This window comes from Sinohyriopsis cumingii, chromosome 10, assembly GCF_028554795.1.
Source record: "Sinohyriopsis cumingii isolate HCF-2022 chromosome 10, ASM2855479v2, whole genome shotgun sequence".
In the NCBI taxonomy this organism is placed as follows: Eukaryota; Metazoa; Mollusca; class Bivalvia; order Unionida; family Unionidae; genus Sinohyriopsis; species Sinohyriopsis cumingii.
This window is the reverse complement of record NC_142970.1, coordinates 166,239-194,225: the sequence shown is the minus strand read 5'-3', so window position 1 is coordinate 194,225 and position 27,987 is coordinate 166,239. Positions and strand designations below refer to the sequence as shown.

Here is a 27,987-nt window from a genome sequence, read left to right as displayed (position 1 = left end):
ATAATATGAAAATCGAATTCTGTGTCCGGTCTTTTTTGAGATCGCTGTTTTAGTTATATTTTCTGCAACAAATCGTACTGCGGGCATACAAATATCAAAATATCTACTGGCTTCATTCATTGACTGAAAAGTTTTTTCTTCGTGCGTTGTTGTATCAAATGATTTTACACTCTTTGCTTTCTTTGAGTATTTACCAGTTCCGCCTTTTTTGGTATTCTGACTTTGCGAGATAGCTTGCAGGTTTATAAGAGAATTATCAGTCTTATTATTATTAATATGATCAATCACAAACCCATTCTCGATTAATCCGTTAAATACTTCAAATACCATCCTGTGAACATAATAGTTTTTTCCTTCCGCAGTAAACATCAAATACCCGCTATTACTAACAACACCAACCGGCTTTTTTAGTCTACGATGTCTAACAACACCGTCACGAGATGCTTCATAATTAACGAGCACGGGATGCGGTTGAAATTCTTCGTTCATTTGTATAACAATACTATTTGTTTAATTCATTACTTGGTTTAATTATAAACCATTCAATGTAGTCTTGAGGAGTTTTTATAATCCTGTCGTTGTTGGAGTCAATGACGGCATTTTTTATTCGTTTGTCATAATAGCGTTTTAGTTCCCTGTATCGTTTGCCGCCACAATTGATACATAATTGTGATTTACCACGCACTCCAACGTGGCAAACCAAGCACGGGAGGGGGCCATTTGAACCATTACGAACGCTTTGTAAATGATATCCACAAAATTCACCTCTACATGATTTATTGCACGGGGTTGTCGACCCAATCATCAACCATATGCAGTGATTCATTATATAATAATTCTTTCATTTAAATACTTGTTTTAATTATATGGAGGAGGAGTTTGAGAGATTATCAGCGATCAAGCGTTACAAAAATGTTAAATTTAATCTCGATAGAACCCTCAAGGACGTACCAAAAGCGTTAATAAACGATAGAACCCTGTTAAATAAAATTCGTGATTGTATCAATGAATTCAAGCGTGATGGTGCATCTCACACCTGGTCAACATTTCGAATTGATGGCGTTGTTGATGCTACCATGAACGACAAACGCGCGGCAACGATAATATCACAACTTGGCTCCAGCAAGTATTTCTTCAGAGTGAAATTCATTGTCCGGATGGAATCAGGCAATTGCATTATACGAGATAAATTTGAACCAGTTCGTAGCGGCAACAAGGCGGTTACGTTGAGCCGCGACTCCAAGCCGGGGCTGTTAACTGGAATAGACAAACCATACTATGAACGAGCGTATCCTGAAACAGCAGTTGTTTATGGAATATACCCGTTAAATAAGAAACCTGATATTGGAAAACTAGCGCCGATGAAACAGTCAACGTCGTCAGTGGCGAAGCCACTCAATTGTGTAGCAGAACGAATAATAGAGCATTTTACAAATGCATGTCGAGGAAACAAACTGACTGATCTACGGCGTAGTAAAATCAACCAATGGGAACTGACAGTGCGCGAGCGTGGAGCAACCATCAGTGACATAGCTAGATTGGAAACGTCGCTGAGATTTCCAATAACCGTTACAACGATAACCGGACAAGTATTATACGAATCAAAATATAAATCAAAAGGAACCCCAATTAAAATTATTGATCATAACGAACACGCGTGGACGTCCGCGGTCACAATATTTCCGCGGGAACGAACCGTAAAGTATATACCTGAAGAATTCTCCCGGGATGGTTTCCTCAATGAGGGGAAACTATTCGACGCTATTGCGCATTTAAGTAAAAACGACCCATTGTCGGTGTGGTTACTTCGCAGCGCTGAAAACGATACGGATTCCTTTGATCAGTTTGTGCGACCAAATGGCGAATTATACCGCACTGAAGCGTTTCACAACAAGATGAAAAAAAAAACCGCCATGGAATTTGGTGAGCATAATGAACAGTTACTAACAAATTGTTTTACAATTCCATCGGTTGCAGCTCATTTTGCAGCAAAGAAAAATGCATGGAGACCAACACGCAAAGAATTCCTCCCGGATATACAATCTAGTTGTTTGGAATACTATCACGGCGGATTATGGAACACAAAATACGACCGTGAAAGAGTTATTTCCGTCGACATGGTTGCTTGTTATCCAGCTAGTTTTCTTGGTTATGGATCAGCCGCTGAGTACTTTAAACGATTTGGACACCCTGGACATGAAATGGCCCGTGTTGCAATTAATGGGCCGCTGCCTGATTTCGATTTAACCGGATTCGCTCGTGTGGTATCATTTTAATTCGCAGCAGGACTTCATCGCTGTTGTTATATTTGGATCGGTAGACACATGGCTGAAAAGAGATGGCTTCCAATAGCGCTGCTACGGTTTATGATTGATTGTAGCATGCTTGTATCGTTGATTGTCAGCGACGCGATAATATCATATCGGAAACAAACCAACGTGTGGTTACCAGAACCGGAACGTCTTGATAGTATAATTGACGAATCCAGAGCACAGATTGATGCCGACGAAGAATATATCATCGAATGGTCCAAACGGGTATTTAATCAGCGAAACAGCGAGGCAAAAGATCTCGGTAGAAGAATAATTGGTAAATTTACTCAAGGAGGAAAAAACTGCGACTACAAACGATATTGCTCACGGCTGATTATTGATGACGCCGAATACGACTTTGTAATCGCTGATGCAGTGGCGAAAAATCGATACGTAAATTGCAAAACAGCTCTGCTGTCCAATGGAACAAAGTTGGGTACAGTTGTTACTTACGCCGATGGAGACAGCCCCACGTATCCGCATTTGAGGGCGTCTATGTTGGGTTATGTTTGTATCAATTTATTTTCAATGTTAAATAGATTTCCTGATACCGCAGTTAGAGTTGCGATTGATTCAATGTACATAGACGCAAAATATGAAAGCAACGTAGCCGCGCTTACTAATCCGGACGAGAGTTGGGACACATGGAGAATTAAAAATGAAATACTACGCAATTATTCACCATCAGCAGATGTCACCGTTGAGAACAACTACTTACGCGGTGACAAATTGTCAGAGTGGTCTAATGCACCACCGTGTTCTGATCCAATTTGTAGATACAAAACAGTTTATTTAAGCGGCTGTGGTGGGTCAGGAAAGACGACTCGGGCAATTGAATTATTTCGAACGCGGGCAAATATAATCGTGCTGACACCGACCCATAGACTTGCAAGAGAAATAAAACAACGAAACGTTGATGCTTGCACTTATCACAGCTTTTTTCGATACAGCGGCGATAAATGGACCCCTGATCGAATGGGCGAGAAGTTCATTCCTGAGGTTATTATTTGGGATGAGATAGATACTGTTTCGTTAGATACGCTTCAAATGTTTCTTGATTGGTTGTTGACAAAAAACTGCGCGGTGATAATGTGTGGAGATCATGGCCAACCACCACCATTTGTCGGCGAACGCCCACATGATTGGTTGAGCGGGTTCGTGGATTATTATGAAGAAACCGATACTGATTACCGAGCACTTGATGAACAACTGCGCGAGGTTAAGAAATTAATTAGATTACAGCCGGATAAAATCCAGTGTGAAATAATCCGTGAGGTGATTCCGGAAACTCCGTTAAATGAATTTTGGGAAGCATGGCGACCAAATGATTTGATTGTAGCGAGTAGAAAGATAGTCAGAGACACACTTCAGCGGAAGTTGTTTACGTTGCATAAGGAAAAGTTTCTAACGCGTCCAATGCCGTTGTGTTATAGGTCCGCGGATACACGACGACAAAACATTGAAGTTGAAATTCCAGGCCTGACAAAGTCAGGGACAGAAAAACAAATACTGGTGCTGAATGATATTGTACTCGTTGATATCAGCGTTGTCGAAGACGCGCTGCGTGCTGATAAATCGCCATGGACGCTAGGATACGCAACAACAATACATTCCTCGCAGGGATTGACTATCACGGATACAATTGTTTGGATAGTTGATAATCGCATCGAATGGTCGAATTTAGTCTATCTCGCAGTGTCCAGAGTACGGAGGATGAATCAGCTTCGAAGAATTGTTATTGACGAAGCCAGTGACAACGATGACATTATTGATGCTAGCGTCATTGATAGAAAACTCTCGGGTTACCGCCAACAGGATAAAAAAAACACGGCGTTTTGATATTGATGCCGAATTAATAATTGCGCTACGACAACAACAAAATAATCACTGTGCGAGTTGCAGTTGTATAATGCGTTGGCGTTATTCGGATAAAGACGCTCGCCAATTTACCGTGGATAGGATCGATAACAGTTTCGGTCATATCCGTGGTAATGTGAGGTTAACTTGTCTTGAGTGCAATAGACGCAACGGCGCTAGTTAAGGCCACGTGGGGGTAATTGAGTAGCATCAGGTATCACTTGTAGTTGCTCGCGAGTAAATCCTCGCTGAGGAGCAGTTGAATCCAATCTATAGATCGGTGGTCTACCAGTTGATCGTGTTATCGTTGATATGTTATGCGTGGTAACACTCCAAATAGGATCAGTAGCTCTTGCTCTGCCGCCTTCAAGTTCTCCTGGTTCATATAAATATCTAACAGTGACATCGCCGAGAATCGGCTTGGAAACGCTATCTATTTTTGATCTTCCGGGTATATACTTTTTTTTTATTGCGTCGCTGGGCTTCATGTTAATTGCTCGGGTAATCTCGTTATTTAACGCTGCAATTACACCTGGTAATCTTTTGACCCATTCACGAGATCGTTTTTCTTGGATGAATTCTTTTGCGTATTGATATCCAAATAACCGTTCAGCAAGAGTCCGATTGAATCGTTCAACAATTGCCTGATCACGATGTAGCGCAGTATGACCTCGTCGTACCGCGACGTTATGATGTTTCAACGCTGATAAAACAGCACCGCGAAATTCATTGCCAGGATCAACTTGTAATAGATTTGGCCAGCGCAGAGGACCTCTTCGATAAATCCGCTCAAACGCACCGGCTACTTCAGTTGCTGACTTTGTTTTCAAGGGCTCCGCTTGTTTGTATCGACTCGCAACATCAACTACAGTTAGCGCGTATTTGTAACCGTTGTAATGCGGCAGAAATAATATGTCAGCTTGATGAACTTCATTGGGTACGGTAACATCAAAGTGCGAGAAGTTGATTTGTTTAGGTGGTGGTAGATATATTTGCCATATAGCCTGTTTGGATAACCAATTAGCCGCAGTGGCCTTTGTTACTTTTGCAGTGCTTGCGAGTTTATCAATTGCGGCTTTTCCTTTCCAGTATCCTCTCGGAGAATAATAGATGGATTCCATGTTGTTATTATAAACCCTAGCGTTTTCAATTACCAGCGCGAGAAGCTCCGCTTCCAATCATTAATTTACCTTTCATAGCCGATTTTACCAACCATGAAGCCAACTTTTCTTTGAGGGATTTATCAGGAATGGTATTTAACGCGTGAATTAATTTTACATCCGCGATATGACGCTGTTGCAGATCACCGCTACGATAAGCTATATCAAGTATCCGACATGCTTCGTCGATAGCGTTTATTGGATACTCACCGGGTTTGGGCCGATTTTGATCATCGAGTCTGATATCTAATCGTGTTCCGGGGCCACAGTAGTTATATCCTGGGAGGTGCTTTTCTCCTGGATACTTTGCCCAGGGAGTTCCGGGGAGTTTTGATAACTTGGCTGCAATATCACCTCCTCGCTTTTTTTTAAAACGTCTCCGGGTCTAATAGAAATAAATCTAAATTTCTTTGTACCGCATCGTGCACACTTACCAGTAAGCGCTGATCTGTTATTTCTTGTTGTAACGGTTGTCATATCATTTGTGCCAGTACGCACTCTACACTTCACACAATATAGATCCATAATTTATGTATAGAGATATGAATATAATTGACTTTTCAGCGACTAAAACAAGAGAACCAGTTAAGCATCATGCAGCGCTTCCCAACTCGATCCAGATGATTATCATTGGACCATCTGGATCCGGTAAGACGCAATTGTTACTCAATTTAATAATGAGATGGATGAAATGGGACAGGTTGTATTTAATCGCTCCTAGCGTAGATGATCAACGATGCTACGAGGTGTTAAAGGATTTTAACGAGAATGCATCAGAGATCACTGAAAACAATGTTATTGAGTTTATTACAGATATCGATGAAGCACCAAGCATCGATGATATTGATGGCGGTGTTAACAATCTAGTCGTGTATGATGATGTAATGTTAGACAATCAAAAAAACCCAGCTAGGATATTTTCGCGAGGCAGGCATAAAAACAAGGATGCGATATATGTCACTCAACGATACACACAGATTCCAAAAGTAATCAGAGATAACTGTAATATTCTTGCTGTGTTTAACGGCGTTGATACACACACACTACAAAATATCTGGCAAACTTGGTGTGGCGGTGACATGGACTTTAATGTTTTTCGAAACTTTTTTAGTCATGCTCAGTCGACCCCACATGGATTTGTAACGATATATTTACACGATCCTTGGGCACGATATCGTATCAGACTTGATCAAATATTCGGTTGAATTGTAAAAGATTCCCATCGTTAACTGTGTGTAGCAGCAGAGGGGGCGATGACATCAACGTGGTCGTCGCTGTGTTTACCGGACGCTGACGACACTGAGATCGATGCGCGCAGCGATTAATTAAACCAGTGCGTCGACGTAACAATTGTGTGATTCCCCCCCCCCATGACGACGACGACAACGTGGTTGTCGTCACTTTTTTTTTACCACTCGGCGACGACGCTTGATCTCTAAATGCAGAAAGTATCAATTAAACCAAATGACGCTTGAAACAAATGTCCGATTCGCCCCCTCTGCTGCTCTTTTTGAGTCTCAAAAAAACAACACAATGTGTCCTCTTGTAATTAAACGTAAAATGTGTCAATCTACCATAACAGCTATGTCCATGACCATTTCTGTGAGAACCTAATTAAGTGCCAACTGTGTTTTGGTAACTGACTTCTGGAAGTATTTGATGTATTGTTGCACTGAATTAAAAGCTGGCCTCCTTTGTATTATCATGTTAATTATGTCTTTTGAATCAAATAAAGGAGGTGGAATTAAAAAAAGGTTAAAAGGCACGAAAATCCTACAAACTTAAAACCTAGCGGCCCCTGTCATATGTCAGGTGAACTTGCTTCATTTGATCAATCAATCACTTAAACATGTTATTGTGTATGTAACATAAACTACCTTAAATTAACCGACTCTTTCATAACTGTGATCAAAGATAACAAGGCAGCCAAGTGAAATAAATACTTCGTAAAATAAAGAGCTTGATTTCACAGATACGTACCATTGTGGGTAAGCGAGTTTCAGTGAATTCTTGAACTGGCACTTAAGAGATATCCTCAAAGATGATAAGTTTTATTATTACTTCCAATGAAATCACGACATCATTATTGTACTAATTGAACAATACAAAAATTGAGTTTCGACGTAGACGATGGTCTCACAAAATAAATTTCACACGTTTTTGAAAAAAAAGGAAATGATAGGTGGTGTACCAACAGTTAGTCTAGTTCTCTGCTATGTGGCAGGATATTATTAAACAATACTACAGGAATCAGACCCATCAAGAAAACACAAAGCAGTGATGCAATACACAGATTTTTTCACATACACGTGATGGTTGTTGAAACCACTTGGAACAATCTTTCATATATTGGACATTTTGAAAATAAATGTTGTTTAAATAGAATAATGAACAAATTCATTGGAAAAAGCACATTATTAAAAATTATTATCCCCAAATCAACCATTGCAAATTGGTTAAAAAGAGTTTTTCTCAGCAGCTGAGTGAATGGGGACATTTAGCAAGGAGTGGGAGACCAGTATCATATGGCGATGAGTTAGATGGAAAAATTGCAGTTGGTTCATGTCCAACGCAATCTGCAGATCGCTGTTAGTGTGGACACTATCTGCACTTACGCCAAGGATATTGTGTCAAGTGAACATCCAAAAATTGAGTTTCAAGCCAGTAGGAACTGAGCAACAGGTTTTAAAAATATATTAGCAGCATTCACATTTGTTCACCAGTACCTGGATTATCTCAAATATCACTGCTGTGTAAATAAAAGATGTTTGAATCACTTCGAGACATGCCAGATCTGATCCAAAAATCATTTGAAGATTGTGGTATTAACAATAACTTGAATGGATGTGAGGACAATATCATAAGAGATACTGAATGGGATGGCAGCAACAGTGAAGAGGACGAATATGATGAATTTGACCCTGAGGATGTTGAGTGGGCAATTAAGAATGTGGACAGACTGAAGGATTTAAATTAAATATATTAGCGGCATTCAAGTTTGTTCAGCAGTATGTGTCATTATGTCAGATATCACTGCTGTGAAAATAAAAGATGTTTGGTTATCACTGCTGTGGAAATAAAAGATGTTTGGTTTTGGAATTAGTATGTTTATCAATCACTCTGTAGCATCACTATCTACTGGTATCCCCCTCTCTCTCTCTCTCTCTCTCTCTCTCTCTCTCTCAGTATACTTTTACCTAATTACAGTGAATAGTTTATACTGTTCTCATCAATAGTTATTTTGCCAAAATAAGTCGTTGAATGAGCCCAAATGGCAAATAAACCTTGACACTTAATATTTAAAAAAACTTTGTTGAAGCACAAATTAGAACAGAAAAAGTTGAACTTGTTGTCATATATACACATGATTCATTCTTACTTGAGCTCTTGTTCTTAGCAAATTTGCATCTTGGAAGAAAAGTGTAAACAAACAACACTCATAGCGTTTTTGTAATAATTTACGTTTGAGTGCATTTTTCGACATTAGTTTTCAAATGATATAAAATGTGTCCCACAACTTATGACTAAAAGAAACAATGTATCCCAGAACATACAGTGCACAAAAAAAATTATTTTGAAAATAAATTTATGGTGTCCCAACAAATATGATGTGCCAACATATATGGTAAATATGGTATTTAAATAGAATAATGAACAAATTCATTAGAATAAGCACGTTATTAAAAATAATTATTGACATGATTGTAAAATGAAGATTCAGTCAATAAACAGCCCAGTTCCCTAACACCACAAACCCCCCCCAATGATTTTTTTTATGTCAAAGTGATTTTTTTCAATTTTTGAAGATCCCTCTGTAACTTGCACCTCGATTATTGTTGTTGTTGTTCTAGGGTTTAACGCCATTTTTCAGCACAAGATAGGCTATACATGGTGGCCAGTATAACTGGTGGAGGAAGAACCCTGGAAAACCCAGGGAAGAACCACCGACCCACGAGAAGAGACTGGCAGGCTTTCCCACATACCCACGTTAGCCGAGCCTTGGACTCGAACCCACGCAGACAGAGGTGAGATGGCAGTGTCCCGGAACAGTGAGCGCTTTAGACCATTCGGCCACTCGGGGCCCCGCACCTCGATTATAGTGCAGTCTATGTTTGTGGACCCCGTTGTGCACAAGTTATCGAGGGAGAGGTGTATTGTAGATACATGTAGTTTACAACACTATGCCAAAGTATTATATAATGACCTGGATTGGAAAGGCCAACAACATGATTTTATGTGCAATTTTTTAATGAAATGTCATTATTATGGTTGTTACCAGCCTTTTATTATCAGGATGTGCAAACACTTAAGGGCAATATATTTTCAATTAACTGGTCCAAAATAATGATATAATGAAATGCTCTAACCAACAGCACATTAGCCTATCATGATGGTTCACTTGTCCTATTGTAGAGGAGACAAAATTTGCAGGGCTTATTTTTTTTTGTGTGCAGTGTCTTTAATATCAGTCATTACAAACACAGTTTGAGGAGCAGACAGGAAGGTCTTAATCGGGTTATACAGGACTTGAGTAAAATCTAAACTGAACCATGGCTTGGTTGTGTATAATTGTTCTAATTTAAATGAATGAGACTTAGACTTTATGTTGGAACATTCAGAACTATAGATAAGCACTTTCCAGAGGAAATTATCCTTTCTGTATTTTAAAAGAAAAAAGTAAAAGTTGTATGTACCATCATGAAACTTGATGGTGCATTTGTCATTGAGAGGACTGCTCGTCACATGCAAAAAGACATCACAGTAACTTACTGTTCACAGAAAAAATGATCATGTAACAATTTTGTTTTTAAGTCATTTCTCTGATGCTGTTGCAGATAGTCGTGAAACTCGACAGCTGCATTTATTACAATCAAGACAGTAATGTGTAGTTCCCATGCACATTGTGGCAGAGCCATTTGTAATGCACCCATTCTAACTTTTGTTTAACTGTTGTTTTTAACTTTGTTGAATGGCCATTACAATGAGAGTTTTTTCTATTTAAAATGATAAACATTACATTTATTTGTTTCCGTATGGGGTGGTATTATCAGATGGAAAAAGTTGTAGTTGTAGGGTTTAACACCATTTTTCAGCACAAGATAGGCTATACATGGCAGCCAGTATAAATGGTGCAGGAAGGACCCGGGGAAAACCCCAAAAAGAGCCACCGATCCATGACAAGATACTGGCAAGCTTTCTCACATACCCACACTGGCTGAACCCAAGACTCAAACCCACACAGACATAGGTGAGATGGCAATGATCTGTAATGGTGAGCGCTTTAGACCACTTGGCCAATCAAGGCCTCAGATGGAAAAGTAATGTTAAGTCCTGCCATGTGCATAAGCAACTTGATTTTGACCAATGAGAGCATAGGATTCCACTTAGATCTGGCCTGGTACTAAGGTGGCGCTCTACAGTTTCATATTTTGCATAGGGTTAGAATTTTAAAGAAAAAGAATTTTCCTGGCTTTCCTCACTAGTTATACTGGATATTTAAAAAAGACCTTGTATATCTTAGGAATGGTTCAAAGAACCTTTAATTCCCTTTATTTTGGTATAATATGGGTTATAGAGTATATGGCTTGGCCTTACTCCAGATGTGCACCTTTCAAAAAATTTGCTAGCTTCATTTGGTCATTTTCACTTCCTGAACTTCAGAGGTAAATTGTATAAAAAAAGAGCCAATAACATTTTTTACATTTTATATATTTTGGTAATTCATTAATTGTACTTTCAGAACCTGGTACTGTCAAGTCTGTCAAAATTCATTTTCCCTATTTTAATAGCAGTTATGGATAGTGTGCTTTAGACTGCCAGTAATTCAGGCTGATTTTTTTAGCACATGGGAGCAGTCATTTTAGTTAGCAGTGTGCTTAGATCATGTACAATTTCCAAAAGTACAATATCCAAAGAAATGTCATCCACATTACATTAATGTAGCATAGAGGTATGCCAACATTCTCTCCATTGTGCATGTTTTAAATGCAAATAACTTCACCTTACATAGGTCACTCTCTCAAAAGTACATAATAACTGGTGAGTGCCCCCTAACTTGATTTTGACAAATGAGAGCAGGGGAGGTCACTTAGATCAGACATGGTGCATACTTGTAAACTTCTTATCTCTTCATACATGTGATACTACCATCTGGTAGGCAACAATACTGTATTGTAATAAAGGCAATATACTGACATACCATTGTCTATTTGAAATCTACTTCTTTTGAAAATTCAAAGAATCCTTGATAAAGATTATATGGAGAAAAAAAATTTGCGCTCACATTATTCTGTTGTGAAGTTATGGAATATAGAATTGTTTCTTGCCTTGTTCGGGGTGACATTGCATGGTGAAGTGGTGGAATATAGGTTTTTCTTTTGCCTTGTATAGGCCCACATCATTATATTATGTAGTGGTGGACTATAGGATTCTCTCATGCTTTATTTGGGCCCACATTATTGTATTGTGAAGTGGTGAAATATAGAAGTTTATCTTGCCATGTATAGGCTCACATTATCCATCTCCTTCAGATGTCATTTTTGTTCATGCTGTGAAACAATGTAGTATTTCCAATGGCCCTAGCTATCCCAATTTTTCCTACTTTTTTATCAGGCTTCCAGTGTTTTCTTCTTATTCTACAAAAGCCCTCCTATCCCTACTTTTTTCAATATTATGTTGAAAACTGATTACATGCTGCATGATCTGCCATAGCAAAGCAAATTCAGAAATGGTCTTTGTAATGTGTAGCTAGATATTTAACACAATACATACAACTTGGGTTAAAGAGTCACCACTGTATTAGTATGAGAGCATGATTTTGGTACCGCTTATGTAAATCGGGTGAAGGTTTTATTTTTTTAGCAATTTACATAAATTGCGTATTATTTTTTGTATGAAATACCTATAGTTTCTCATGCCAACATCTTGCACTACTTTATCCCTACTTTTTCACAAAGATTGCTGACAGTTAAACAACAATTTATTCATTGACAGACTAATAATCAGTACTGTTCTATAGCTGATTTAATTTCCAGATGGTGATGTTTCTTTTTATGCTGGAGGGCTAATGATGGTGATGTTTCTTTGTATGCTGGAGGGCTAACTTTATTTCTCATGACTTCTTGCTCAAGACAGATATGTTCTACCATGATCCCTGTTTTTACTGCCATACTTGGAAAAGCTCATTATATTTTAACTTTGTATCTTGCCATATTCACACTCTAAGTAATTTTAATAGTCTCCTTTTTTTCTTCACAGAGTCCTACATTGCTTTAATTGAAGATCAGAATGGTAGTGACAACATAGTGGTAGATTTGGAGAACTACATGCTGACATGTCAGAAAAAGAAGCAACAAAAGATTCTAGAAATACAAGAGAAATGGAAGAAAATAGAGCATGAAAAGAAGGAATTAAATGCAAGAATGCTTAAAATGTTGGTATTACATAATTACTTGGTTCCTACTGCCCAAGAAATGCATATATTGAAGTGATCATCATCCATTCCACTACCCATTCATTTGTCTGGGATTTTTAATTCTTGAGCAATCCACATCACTTGATTGATTTCAGCCACATTTGTTTGCAACCATTATCCCAACAAAATCTTAAATGGGCTTGATAATGAGAAACAAGTTGACCCAGTCAAATGACCTAACTAATTAGAATAGCTTTCTTATTTGTCCTAAGCACTTCCTATTCTCATATCTGTAAGAAAATATTTCCCAGTTGAAGCAAAATACCATAAATTCTTCAAACTTTTAGTTGTAACTAAAAACAACTTCCAAATTTAAGCCTAAAATTTCAAACTTTTATTCTCAAGCTCACAATTACCATATATTAAAAAAATTATTGTCAGGTCGTTGGGAATTGCAAAAGTCCAAATTGTCTTTGACCGACCTCCCCTCCCCCCATTTAAGTTGCGGTGTATGATACAAGTTACATCCATTTGTAAGGGGTGACTTGTCAGTGAGTCAGAGCTGCACTTTGGAAAAATAAACAAGCCAAGCTAAATAGCTTAATGGGAAAAATAAAGACAAAACCAGTCTAAAATAATACAATTATATTATTGAGTGTAATATGTCACAAACATATTCATAACTTAACATTTTGTCCATCTTCATGTTATGAAGTCCATTAACATTTTAAATCCATTTATATGACAGATCCATGAACTAAATTATAGGTCACATATTGGTATGAACATTGTAGTCATGATAGAGCTGATTCACAATAACCCATATGTTCATTCCATATGTACTGACAGATAACCTAAGAAATATCACTTGCAGATTAGATCTGGATTATGAAAAAGGCAAAACTAAATCAATCAGAACTTTTGTTGCATCAAACACAAACACTATTTATACAAGCAAATCAGAAAATATAATAAAAGCACAGGTTTTTCAGACCTGCACAACATGGAAACAATATAGTTAGTGGTAAACACCTAAGGTAAACAATCTTATTTGACATTTCACTTTGCTGCGAGCAACACTTAATTTAATATATTCAGATTATTAAAATCCAATTATTAAAATGTAGATAGAAGTATTTTATAATGATAACTGTAGTTAATGCAGTGCATACACCACATATGCGTTTCTGGATGGGAACATTGGCATGAAAACATATTTTAAATCGAGTTGACAGTAAATCATAGATATAGCAAATATATAATGCTTCCAATATTACCCCTGTATTCATCAAATTTTATGTATGTCATGCTTAAAGTGACCACTACTCTGCATAAATCCAGATTTATGTATAAAAAAAAAATATCTCTTTCTTATTATTGAGTATATGCAGTATATGGATACATCTAGATATATACAACACCAATTTACCATAAGATTGGTGGCAGGCTGTGCCCAGATTTTGTGTCAAAAGGATGTTGATTGGCTTGGTTGCAGGCTGTGTCCAGATTTGGTGTCAAAAGGATGTTGATTGGCTTGGTGGCAGGCTGTGTCTAGATTTGGTGTCAAAAGGATGTTGATTGGCTTGGTGGCAGGCTTTGTCCAGATTTTGTGTCAAAAGGATGATGATTGGCTTGGTGGTAGGCTGTGTCCAGATTTGGTGTCAAAAGGATGTTGATTGGCTTGGTGGCAGGCTTTGTCCAGATTTGGTGTCAAAAGGATGTTGATTGGCTTGGTGGCAGGCTGTGTCTAGATTTGGTGTCAAAAGGATGTTAATTGGCTTGGTGGCAGGCTGTGTCCAGATTTGGTGTCAAAAGGATGTTGATTGGCTTGGTGGCAGGCTGTGTCCAGATTTGGTGTCAAAAGGATGTTGATTGGCTTGGTGGCAGGCTGTGTCCAGATTTGGTGTCAAAAGGATGTTGATTGGCTTGGTGGCAGGCTGTGTCTAGATTTGGTGTCAAAAGGATGTTGATTGGCTTGGTGGCAGGCTGTGTCCAGATTTGGTGTCAAAAGGATGTTGATTGGCTTGGTGGCAGGCTGTGTCCAGATTTGGTGTCAAAAGGATGTTGATTGGCCATCAGATATAGCTACTCTTGCAGAATAAGATGAAAAGTCTTGAAATTGCTTTTTCTCAGTAACTTTTGAATCAGTCTGGGTCAATCTGGAAAATAGCATTCTGGCACAGCAGTGTTTAAAATAATTTAGATCCCCATCAAATTTTGATACTTTTGCAGATATGGTAACTATTACTAAAATAAAAAAAACCACGAAATGACTTCTGATTTTAAAAAATTAAAATCATCAGACTATAATCTGCCATTAAATATGGCCACTTCTGCAAAAAACATAATTTGCTTTTTTAAATCAAATTCTTCTCATTGTTTATTTCAACTTAATGACAGAAGACATCATAGTATGAAGGACTTTTATATTTTATAAAAATGCTATCAGATATGGCTGCCATTACTAGATCAAAACCTTTAAACTACATAATTTCCTGAAAGCATGCAACATGGCAAGAAGGCTTTTCAAATTTTTGATGCACATTCATCATAAAGTTCAGCTGCTGTTGCTAAAAATAGCAAAACCTTGAAATAACTTCTTCTTATTAAATTTTGTAACATGATCCATATTTTTAATGAATTGAAACATCTAATAAACAAAAACTGTCAACAGAAGTTGACCAAATTTGAAAGCATCTTTCATAAAGTCTTGCAGTTTGTGTAAATGAAACCAATTTAACTTCAACATTGGCTGCCATTAAAAAGAGAAAACTTTTAAGTCAGAAAACACCATACTAACACTGATTTCTCAGGCCAACTCATCTCATATTTTGTTTTAGGTAAATATCAGCAATCTGAAGCCCACTTCCATTTGGACTTCTTTTCCAAATGGTGCATAAAGGATTTGATAAATATGAAAACAGTAGATAATCTTAGAAATTCCAAGTGTTCCCCTAACCTTTCATGTGATATAGCTTTGAGACGGAGATGGTTTTGTTTTTAGCTCTGCTAATCAGCGAATGGGAAGGCCTGTTGTCCATCATCCATCGTCTGTCATCCAATGTCCATCATCCAAAGTCCATTGCCTGTCCATCCATCAGGACAAGTTTATTATTACTACTCCTAAATTACAAGGAAGATTACCATGAATCTATATACACACAGTCATCTCATGGTCTAGTTGTAAATCAAAAATGGTGTTGCTCAGACATCTATGACCATTACAGCAGCCATCTTTAAAATCCTTTTATTGCATCTTCTCCTTAACAGATGGTCCTATCAGCATATCCCCAGCAGACATGTTTTGTTGGGTTGGTTAAATTGCAAAGGGTGCCAATCTGATTTGCAATATGGCCACCACAGTAGCCATCTTGAAAACCATTTTATCACTATCATATGAAAATAGGGTTTGTACCAGAAGATTTCTTACAATGTTTAGTTGGTCCTAGACAAAACTGGTGCTAATTCGACATCCAGTATAGTAGCCTCAGCAGCCATCTTGAAAACTGCTACTCTTCCTAAATGGAAAGTTCTGTCAATATGGAGTTTCCACCAGACAACTCTTTGTATGATGTTTAGTTGGTCCAAAACGAAAATGGTCTTCATGGACAGCTAATGTAGCCACCACAGTGGCCATCTTCTAAATCTTGTTACCTCTACTCTTCCTGAATATATCAACATCAACATTGGGGTTTCAAAGAAGACTTTATTATGTCTATTTTGTCCTAAATGAAAATGATGCTGATCTGTCATCCAAGATGTCCACCACATCAAGTGTCTTGAAAATAATCTTGTTATTGGTACTCTTGTTTCACTTTTGTTTAGCCCACATAAGTCAACAGATTTATTAAGGTTTTGGTTCAGGGTTTCCATTTGCATATATTTCCTAAACCTCATGGTAGATTCTCATCATACTTGGCCTGACTCATTATGAAGCAAACATAATTAACTAGGTTTGCCCACCCCTAATTACCTTGAGGTCAGGGTCCCAGTCATAGAAAATTCTATTTAATATTTTGGTTAAAGTTTGTTCTTGTGCTTATTTTTCCTATATCCATTGATGGATTGTTTTATTCTTGGGATGAATATATATTGGGCTAAGACAAATCATGCTTGCCTCAGTGACCTTGGGTTCAGGGTCACTGTCAAAGAAAATTGGTAAAAGATAATTACCATTTCTCTGTCCAAAATCATTTAAAAATATTACTTTCAGTAACCAGTAAGATGCAAACAACAAGTTACAAATTATTTACTCACCTGGTAAAAGCAAGGAAGGTATTGCCCACCCTTTAATAAAGGAGTAACCTGTAACCTGAAATCTGCCATCTCAAGAATGTTAACTGCTCCATTGTGAATGAGACTAAAGTGTATGTCAGCATAGCCATGTAATCAGAATTTACTCATGATAAATATTAACTGTTGTTCTGTCATTTAAATACTAATACAGTTTAGCCAAAGTCATATGAATCCTGATGCTCTTCACCATAACTGTTGTCATAAACTTCCAGACAAATAGTGTTCTGTACTTCTGAATTGGTAGCCATGTACTAAACTGGATTAAGAAAAGAGGACATTGGGTCTTATCATAACAATTAACAAGGTCAAGCATGTCCACTCTCGAAAGTTATCTTCCCACCACTTTCTTTGCCTGCCTCTCTTTCTTCTTCCATGTACAGTGCCTTGCAGGATTGTCTTGGCAAGTCCTGATGATCATGAGACATGCCCATACCACTACAGTTTACATTTTTGCACTGTGATCAGGAGGTCTTCGTGAGGTCCAATGGCTCTTATCCTTTGTCACATTTCTTCATTGGTGACATGGTCTTTGTATGTGATGCCAAGGATCTTTTAGAAACATCTCATCTTTGTGGCCTGTATTCTTTTCTCTAAGTCAACTGTTATGGTCCATGATTCACAGGCATAGAGAAATTTGGAGATCACCAGTGAGTACTTCAGTCTGACCTTTGAACTGAGTGTGATGTTCTTGTTGTTCCAGATGGGCAGCACTGCTGTTGTCTGTGCAATCCTGTAGAGTACTTCAGGCTTCAGTCCTTCATCTGTTACAATTGCCCCCAAATACTTGAAGCTGTGGACTGTTTCTAGCTTCATACCTTAAACTCTGATGTCAGTGCTGATGCCTTTGATGGTGTTGGTCATCATTTTGATCTTCTATGCACTGATTTCCATGCGGTAGGCTGCAGAGGTCTTGTCAAGGCTCTCTACTAATTCCTGCTAGTCCATCAATGTCATCAGCAAAACATAAGTTGTTGATTATTCTGCCTCCGATGCTGACCTTCCCTTCATGCTTTTCAAGTGTGTCGTCCATGATTCTCTCCAAAAATAGTGTGTGAGAGACCAGACAGCCTTGTCTGACATGGACTGTCATTCTGAACCATTCTCCTATGCTGCCATTGAAGTATACTGCACTGGTGGCCTTGTCATAGAGGTGCTGTATTACTTTGATGAGGTTGTCAATGATGTTATACAGTCTCATGGTCACCATCAATGCTGCATGCCCTACCCTGTCAGATGCCTTCTTGAAATCCACAAAGACGTGGTACAGATCTTGCTGGTGTTGCAGGTGCTTCTCACACAATATCCTGAGGTTGAAGCTCTGCTCTGTTGTGCTGCACCCTACTCTGAACCCTGCCTGCTCCTCAGCAATGATCTTTTCAGCCTGTGGTTTTAGTCAGTTCAGCAGTATCCTTAACATGACTTTGCTTGGATGGCTTATAAGACTGATTGTACGGTTGTTGTTGTTGTAGGGTTTGACACCATTTTTCAGTACAAGATAGGCTATACATGGCGGCCAGTATTAATGGTGGAGGAAGAAACCAGGAAAACCCCGGAAAGAACCACTGACCCACAAGAAGCTTTCTCACATATCCAAATTGGCCAAACTCAAGACTCGAACCCACACAGACAGAAGTGAGATGGCAGTGATCCATAACAGTGAGAGCTTTAGACCACTCTGCCACTTGGGGCCCCAATTGTACGGTGGTTTTGATACTGTTGCAAGTTGCCTTTCTTGGGGAGGATGATGATCAGTGATTGGGTCCATGGTGATAGCCATACTCCTGTTTGTCAGATCATGTTGCAGATGTTTGTGAGGGCACTAATTATTGCTTTTCACCCAACTTGGATCAGTTCTGCTCAATTCCAGCAGAACTTCTTTTTGTTGAACCTAGGTAACACATCATGGCACCTACCCCACCCCAGGAAGAATCTAAGATGGCTAACAAGGTACTTGCATGTAAATTGTTTGTACATTCTTGGTTAAGTTTTTGCTTTTAGCTCAGGAATTTTTTACCATGCAACCTGGAAGCACAAAACTTGGTGAGGGGAAGCAGCATGATGTGTATTACACCCTTGTCACAAATGTAGGTATCTATATTTTATGCCTCACTGACTGTTTAACTTTTGAGTTGTATGTTTATTTCTCAAGCTCTCTTTCTGCTAGAAACGTCATACTAGATGATGTGCATCCCTATGAGTAACAGACTCAAAGTTACAGTAAATAGTCACTGTGATCTACATTTAACATGGCTTAGGTTAAGTGTTTGTATTTAACTCATGACCAGATTAGCTTCTTGGTCTATCCTTGTCACAGAAGTAGGACCCTGTGACTCATATGTTATGGTTCAAATGATTTTGTGCTCAAATCATTAAAGTTGATGATTGTATGTATCACTATCAGTACTGCATACAAATATTTCCACATAGTTTTCTGCATGTTCTATACATAATATCCTATCTGGCTTTTTTTGGTGATCAATCCCTTATTGCAGAAGCAGGTCATTAAGGTGTATATTTTATATTTCACTGATTTTGGATAAATTTTGTATTTTTGGTGTTAATTTCTTAGTCCATTATTCATGCAAGAATCATCAAATTGATGATGACAAACATCTCTGTTAGTATGATACCCTTACATGAAAAACTCACAGCATGTATTTGACATTCATGATACAGCCTTACTGTGGTTCAAGTCCTACTTGGTCAACAGGACAAAAATTGTATCTGCAAATGGAATACACTCCAGCCCAGTTATCTATGTTGTGGTGTTCCACAGGGGTCTGTTCTTGGACGTGTTCTCTTCATTCTGTACACTCATTCGCTCTCAAGTGTCATAGATCATTGTCCAGTGTCTCACCAATTGTACGCTGATGATGCCCAAATATACAAATCTAGCAACCCAACTGAAGTTGATGCTACCATCCAAGGTGTAAAGAGGTGCATTTCTGATGTGAAATCGTGGATGACATGTAACAAGTTGCAGATGAATGATGATAAAACTGAGGCCATTCTGATCACAACACAAAGACTTTCTCATTCATTACCTCAAACAATAAATATCAGTAACACCAACATTACACTCACACAATCAGTACGAAACCTAGGTGTTACTCTGAACAGTACTCTCACATTGCACCAACATGTGATGAACATATGCAAGGCTGCATATCTTGAGCTGAGACGCATCAGCTCAATTTGCAAATATCTTTCAGTTGATGCCACTAAAACACTTGTGTGTTCATTAGTACTTTCAAAACTAGACTATTGTAACTTAATTATGTCTGGTTCATTTCAGTATCTGCTCCAGAAACTTCAAAAAGTTCAAAACACAGCTGCTCGGATCATACTTAGAGTACCACGATCAGAGCACACCTCCCCGCTGCTCTGTACCCTACACTGGCTATCCATTCGATCCAGAATCAAACACAAAATTTGTTCTCTGTACTACGTTTCACTGTTGGATTCTAGTCCAACATACCTATCCGACCTCACCCATGTGTACACACCAGCAAGATACTTATGCTCCTCTTCTGACAATCGTATACTCATTATTCCCACTATGAAAACAAAGTCATATGGACAGCGTTCTTTTGCATACCAGGGCCCAGCAACGTGGAATGAATTGCCCAATGAACTTAGACACAAAGACACAGTGATCACATTCAAGATTGCTCTCAAAACTCACTTATTTCGACTGCAAGAACAAACTTAAAGACCTAATAGTGTTTCCTGCCTTAAATATTCTCAGCATGTTTTTTAATGTTTTATAATTTCATGGTGTTTGTTTTTGTAATCATATCATTATGTTTTTTATATAGTTTTTATCTTATAGGAGTTGTCTAATGTTGTAAAGCGCTTAGAGCTTCTAAAGATTAGGTGCTATACAAAGTCCTCATTATTATTATTATTTACTGGATTGGTTAAGTTTTGATGATGACAAACATCTCTGCTAGTATGTCACCCTAACATGAAAAGCTCTCTATTTACTGGATTGGTTAAGTTTTGCTTTTAGCTCATGGCCGCAGATATTGTTGGCATATTTTGTGCATACAATCATACTGGATGAGGGGATAAGTATTGCTAAGTACTACACCCAATACCTGCCATATTCAACTGCTCTGGTGGCCTAGTGGTTAGAGCATCCGCCTCGGAAGGGGGAGGTCATGGGTTCGATCCCTGGCCGAGTCATACCAAAGACTTACAAAAATGGTACTAACAGCTGCCTCGCTAGGTGCTCAGTATTATGAGGTTTGTGTTTGGACTGGTCGGCATGGTGTCAGGATAATGTGACTGGGTGGGATATCATGCTACATGTCTGCAGCATGATGCCCCAGTGCTAGATGTCAACATAAAGTGCCACACTGCAGACATCATAGCGATATGACTGTTAAAGCTATGTTAAAAATCCTAATCACACACACACAGTTGCCATATTCCCAGATATTGTTGGGGCTGTTTTGATACTCAGTGTTTTGAAGTCCCAAGGGGGTTAATTGCATATGTCCAAAAAAAGTGACATCCAATTGAGAATAAGCCTGTAGAAACTGATTGGAAATTCTGATCTCAATAAAAAGAAACAGACTTGTCTGTTTTCTGCAAAGCATTTAATGCACTTACAAAGGAAAAAAAATAGTTGGTAGACTTAGTATTGACAAATATCATCACCACACACAAACACTATACACATATGTGCAAACATTCATACAGTCACAACCACACTGACATTAAATAATTGAAACTCCATTGGATGGCAAAACATGTGCTTAATTATATGCACTCTTTGCTGCTGTCAACAATTAAGTATGGGGTTTTGAAGGTAATGCAAGTGTTGTTAGTATTCATCTTTGAAGTCAGTACAGACTGGCTGGTACTGTTCAAATATCCTGCTGCATTCGCTGAGAGAATCCTGGTCAGAAACAAATTGTTTAAAGCCCAAATTGTTAGCATTGTCACAAATATAATGTGACTATTCAGTTAGTAAAATATGTTACATATAGGTGGTGCTTCTATTTCGACAGACATCATACATTTCACAATATGTTGTTTGCAGTATAAACAAAGAATTAAATGCTCCCCCTTGCTGCTGTGTTTCAATAACTAAATACCATCAGCCAGGAGTTCTGAAATTTATTTTTCCTGGACTTAGCTTGCTTCACTGTTAGCTTACTATTTCCTGAATCACATTAAAAAATGAATCACACTTACACACCTTTCTGACAACTGAAATAATCATCCCTTCCATTTTATATATGGAGTAAAATATTACTTCAACGAAAAGTTGCTGCTGTTCAAAACTTGCCAGTAATCCTTAACACAGATGGCTGAAACATTCTTATCCTAGGCAGTGATGTTGACACTTGTGTTCTTGAACATGCACCTAGCATCTCTTTGATTTAACTTAAAATGGACTGTTCCACTTTGTGAAATTTACCTATGCAAAATTAGTATAATAGGGTCCCCCGACAGGGACTTAATACATCATCCTGACCTTTATCATCAGGTTAAGTAATATGTGAAATAGTAGTTGTTTATATTGGACTTTTTTACCTTTTAATTGCCTCTATGACAGTTTGCTGTAAACTGCCTCAAAGACAGTTTTACATGAACTCAAAGCAGGACTGTTTGCCTTCTGTAAATGTTACAGATATATATTGAAGTGGTGATGTTATTTATTGAAAAAGTTTTTCTTTGAAGACTACTAAAAATCATGTTTTTTGAAAGGTGGCTAGGGAGTACAAAAATCATGACACATTGTGTTATGGCAGGTATGACACTATTATTGCAAGATGAAGTTTTTGATCTATATTAATTTTTATGCTTCAGTGACCTTTGTGTTTAAAGTTTATTTAGTTGGTATTGTTTATGCTGAACTCATAAAAATTGGTAAGTGAATGCATATCTGTTGGCATTACACCCTTATGTAGACAACCAAAGGTCACTGTAACCTTGGTCTTATGGGTAGTAACATATGTGAAGTATTTGTGTTTAGTTAATGACCACATACATTATTTGATTTTATTTACATCATAGTAAACACAGAATACCCTTTCTGACCAGTGCAGTTGAATCTAGGAATAGCTTAGTTTCATGTGAGGCCTCAGCTGATCAAGGTAATTACTGATGCATGAACTACCAGTATGCATCTAATTGGGGTCATACTGGTAGTTGCTCCAAGGTTGCTTGAAGTCTTAGACTTTAAACTCCATCATATTAGTTTTGGATGAAACAGTCTTTGCAGTATGCTGTAGTGAATTAGATTTTGTTAGTTAATATATTCAGTCATTTAGTGCTTTCCACATTGAAAACTATGTACCCATTTTATTCATATGTATTTTCGGTATTAATACTTTCAGTTAGCTTTTAGACTAATGTCTGTGTGATGCTTATTTTTTCAGATTTAACAAGTTGTATGCTGAGACTGGCATCCTGTTGATATACCCCATGCTGTGGGACACCAACATGCAAAGCAAAATCCTATGCAAGTCCCTTCCAAGTATAGAGCAGAAAACCCTGAGGAACATGTTATGTAACCGTGGCAGGACCAAAAGTGACATATTCAAACTCCCAGAAGTTGTGTCAGGAGTTGCCATGCCTATCAGAAGGTCATTAGCTAGTCCCCAGACAGGAACTATCACCAAACAAGTCAGTGTAAGTAGAGATGGAACTGTTCCCAGAAATTTAGCCTGGTGGGGAGAGTTTGCTGAGAATTATTAACATCTTTCTGGATTGTTAAGTGGGACATATGACTCCGGTTGGTCAAATTCTTAGCTCTCCTGCATAGACTATAAGGAATGGCATGACATTGTAGTCAGTAATGCTGCATGTCCTCTTAACATTATCATTATATGTTTTTTATGTTATAGGTGTTTAATGTTGTAAAGCTCTTAGAGCTTCTAATGATTAGGCACTGTACAAAGTCCTGTTATTATTATTATTCTCAATTCGCAAATATCTTTCAGTTGATGCCACTAAAACACTTGTGTGTTCATTAGTACTTTCAAGACTGGACTATTGTAACTCAATTCTGTCTGGTTCATCTCAATACCTGCTCCAGAAACTTCAAAAAGTTCAAAACACAGCTGCTCGGATCATACTTAGAGTACCACGATCAGAGCACACCTCCCCGCTGCTCTGTACCCTACACTGGCTATCCATTCGATCCAGAATCAAACACAAAATTTGTTCTCTGTGCTACGTTTCACTGTCGGATTCTAGTCCAACATACCTATCCGACCTCACCCACGTGTACACACCAGCAAAATACTTACACTCCTCTTTTGACAATCATATACTCATTATTCCCACTATGAAAATAAAGTCATATGGACAGCGTTCTTTTGCATACCAGGGCTCAGCAAAGTGGAATGAATTGCCCACTGAACTTAGACACAAAGACACAGTGATCACATTCAAGACTGCTCTCAAAACTCACTTATTTTGACTGGAAGAACAAACTTAAAGACCTAATAATATTTCCTACCTTAAATATTCTCAGCAAGTTTTTTAATGTTTTCTAATTTCATGGTGTTTGTTTTTGTAATTATTATCATCATATGTTTTTTATCCTTTAGGTGTTGTCTAATGTTGTAAAGTGCTTAGAGCTTCTAAAGATTAAGCGCTATAGAAAGTCCTCATTATTATTATTATTATTATTATTATTAAAGCATAATGTTTGTGCCACAAATTTTGTACATAGTTTAATGAATGTACAGAAGTACCCAGGTAATTATTGTGGCTGGCAGCACTGGGACTATCATCACAGATAAACCATAGACAATCAGGATTGGTGGTTTCCATTACAAGAGTCACCATAAGAGGCAAAAAGCAAAGACGATGCTTTTCCCACCATCTCCAAATTGAACATTGAAATTCATAAATTAATGCCATACTCAAAGAAATCTGGGGACCCCAATATTAATTATACTACCCATCCATCCATCCATGCATCCTTCATCACTAATTTGGTTTCCAAATCATAATTTTGCTAGGAATTAAGGAAATTTAACCAGATTTGGTGTGAAGCATTATGTTGGGGTTCCCATATTTCTGGAAAATGGGGCGGGTAGGTCAGAGGAAAGAATAGGTTTGTACCAGACTAATAAGAAAGCCTTTACTTTTGCAAATATTTATTGAGTTGGGTAAAACTTGAAAATCTTCAGCTGCCACTTGATTGCAGACAAAATGCATAAGTGAGTTACTGCTGATCTTATGAGTTAAATTTATTGAGTTCACCAGAATATTCAGAGGTTAAGAACTCTTAAGTCAGTTGAGGTACAGTTGCTGTATGTATCATTTGCTTCCCCTGAAGATATTTGTATAGATTCCACTTTAATGTGTCATACTTTGTACAAGGTTTGATTTTTTTTAAAATTTCCCATATTTTCCTTGTTGGTAATTCTGGCTATTTAAAAAAGAAATCCTGTATATCTTAGGTATTGCTAAAATAACTTTTAATTCCCTTTATTTTGGCGAATGATTGATGAGTGCTGTTTAAGTTTGCCTTACTTCAGATGTGAATCTTTCACAAGACTGCTAGTTCTGCTTGGTCACTGGAGGAAAAAAACTGAAAGCTTTTTTTAGTTTTCTTTGAAAAATGTATTTTAAATTTCTTTCATTGCTCTTTCAGAAGTTAGTATTGTCTACTCTACCAAAATTCATTCTGCTTTTATAGTAACCGATAAAGTTTTTCCATTTAAACATATCTAGGAAGGTAATGTTTTAAAGTTCAAAGAGTTTACTTGAAAATGATACAAAATTAATAATTGCATCTATGGGTAACTGCTGCACATTGAGAGGTTGACAAAGGTCAGCCAGAGTTGGTCATACAGCATCACGGACTTAACATTTAATGGTGTTAAAGCATATATAAAAATTCTTCTTTGAAAAATAATTATGCTGCAACAAAGATCAGATTTTACACTTAAACTTTACACATAATAGATATGTACAAAAAAGGTAAAAGTTTCAAATTTATGTTGAAATTCACATATAGTACACTGCTGTTAATTTTACAGGAAGGCCTATTGGCATAGGCTCATTTTGCTAACAGATGTTATATTTATAACTCACTGCACTTTGTGGTTTTGGCACATGTATATTGGCTACAGCCCACACCATAATAAACACTTTGAGGTAAAGGATTATTGCTACTTCTAAACTACTGAGAAGATTGCCATGAAACTTCAATCAAATATTTGTCCTAGGGTATTCAGTAAACATGGTGCCCTTTGGTCATTGAATAAGGCTGCCATGGTGGCCATCCAAAAAATCTTATCACTACTTCTTCAAAAAGATAGTCCCATCACTAATAGACTTATTGGCCAACTGCAATCTTCAATAAAAACAAAGAAACTTTCTTCAAAGGAAGTCAGTACCAAACGTAAATAAAAGCAATGGAATCTGATGGATTTTTTCATTTTCCAATGTGAGTGGAACATGATTACTATGCTGTGAAAGTTTTTTTTTTGCAGGGAAAACGTTTGTGCTTATGAACACTACCAATGGTGGCTTAAAATGCAAACTAACTTTTACCAACTTGGGGCATACTGAAAATTAAATGTACTTCATCATCTGTTACGTGATTCTAATATGTTTTTTCACTGAATTAGACCTATATGGCCTGTGACAAAATTATTGAATATTTTAAATGTGTGTGTGTGCATATATTTGATGGAATTACTTGTATTGTGGATTCAATGTATGTGAAGAGATTCATGGGTGAGTACATGGTGTTGATACTCTCTCTATTCATGCTATACATTAAATGTGTACATATAAACAGTAGACACACATATGTACCAATCGATGGTTCTCTAAATAAAGTAAAATATTATATATGCCTTGTCTGTTTTCACTGCAGGCTTGTCTGTTTTCACTGCAGGTGTATTTCTCATTTACTATGCATCAATTTAAGATGGTAATTGTGCCAATGAAGCTCGTATTTTACTGCCCGCATTTATTACCTATTTCCCCTGCAAATTTTGGGGGTACATGCATAATCTTCTTCAGCTAATTGACCTGGTTGTTTATAACACAGCTCGGTCTATAACACAGTCAGGTTCTATGGCTCCCAACCACCGTGTTATAGCGGGGTCACACTGTATACGCCTAGGAAACCTGGACAGTGTACCAGCGCCATGCAAAGAAGTTGAACAATTTTCACACTACCTGCCTCAGAAGACTCCTAAACATCAAGTGGCAAGTCAGTATCCCAGATATTTAGGTCCTTGCCCAAGCAATCCTTCACAGTATCTACACAATCTTGATGCAATTACAGTTGCGATGGTCAGGCCATGTAGCTTGCATGCCAGACCACTGGCTTCCAAAAACACTCTTTTATGATGAGCTTGAACAAGGAAAACGCAACAAAGGAGGCCAGAGAAAATGTTACAAGGACACAGAGAAGATGTCGTTGAAGAACTTTGGCATTAGCTATGACACGTGGGAACAAACTGCCCAGGACAGGGTCATGTGGTGCTCTTCCATCACTAAAGATGCTGCAGCTTGTGAGACCAACAGGACAGCCATGGCAGAGCAACAGAGGCAGGCCAGGAAATCCTGATCTAGTAACCCCATGATCAGTGTTGCTACCATCCCATGTCCACAGTGCCACAGAACATTCAGGGTGCACATTGGCCTCATCGGCCACCTACACACCCAGAGACCATTTGTTCCCAATAAAACACTGAATGACAAATGTGGTTCTCATCAAAGAACTACATATACTCTCACCAGTATATACTCCCAACCAGCTGCCACCTCCACCATCATGTAATAAAAAAAATCTCCCTTGTGTTACATGCGTTCAAACCAAACACATATAATCTAATCCTGCCACCTTTGGAAAGTGACTCATGGAACTCAAGGGGCACCTTAAAAGGAGTGGATACAAAAGGAGCTACATTGAGGAGGCTATTAATAAAACTAGACTCCTCAGCAGAGGAACACT

At 37.9% G+C, this 27,987-nt stretch overlaps 1 protein-coding gene across 3 annotated transcripts in view; it reads left to right on the top strand.

Moving 5' to 3' along the window:
- The window catches only part of LOC149789476 (uncharacterized), a 287,180-nt gene that overhangs the window by 227,085 nt on the left and 32,108 nt on the right, over positions 1-27,987 (top strand). For all 3 annotated transcript variants that reach the window (XM_089971479.1, XM_089971480.1, XM_089971478.1), the window contains 2 exons: positions 12,587-12,761; positions 23,435-23,687. In XM_089971479.1, coding sequence (XP_089827605.1) covers positions 12,587-12,761; positions 23,435-23,687 — 428 coding nt within the window. The remainder of the gene's footprint in view (positions 1-12,586; positions 12,762-23,434; positions 23,688-27,987) is intronic.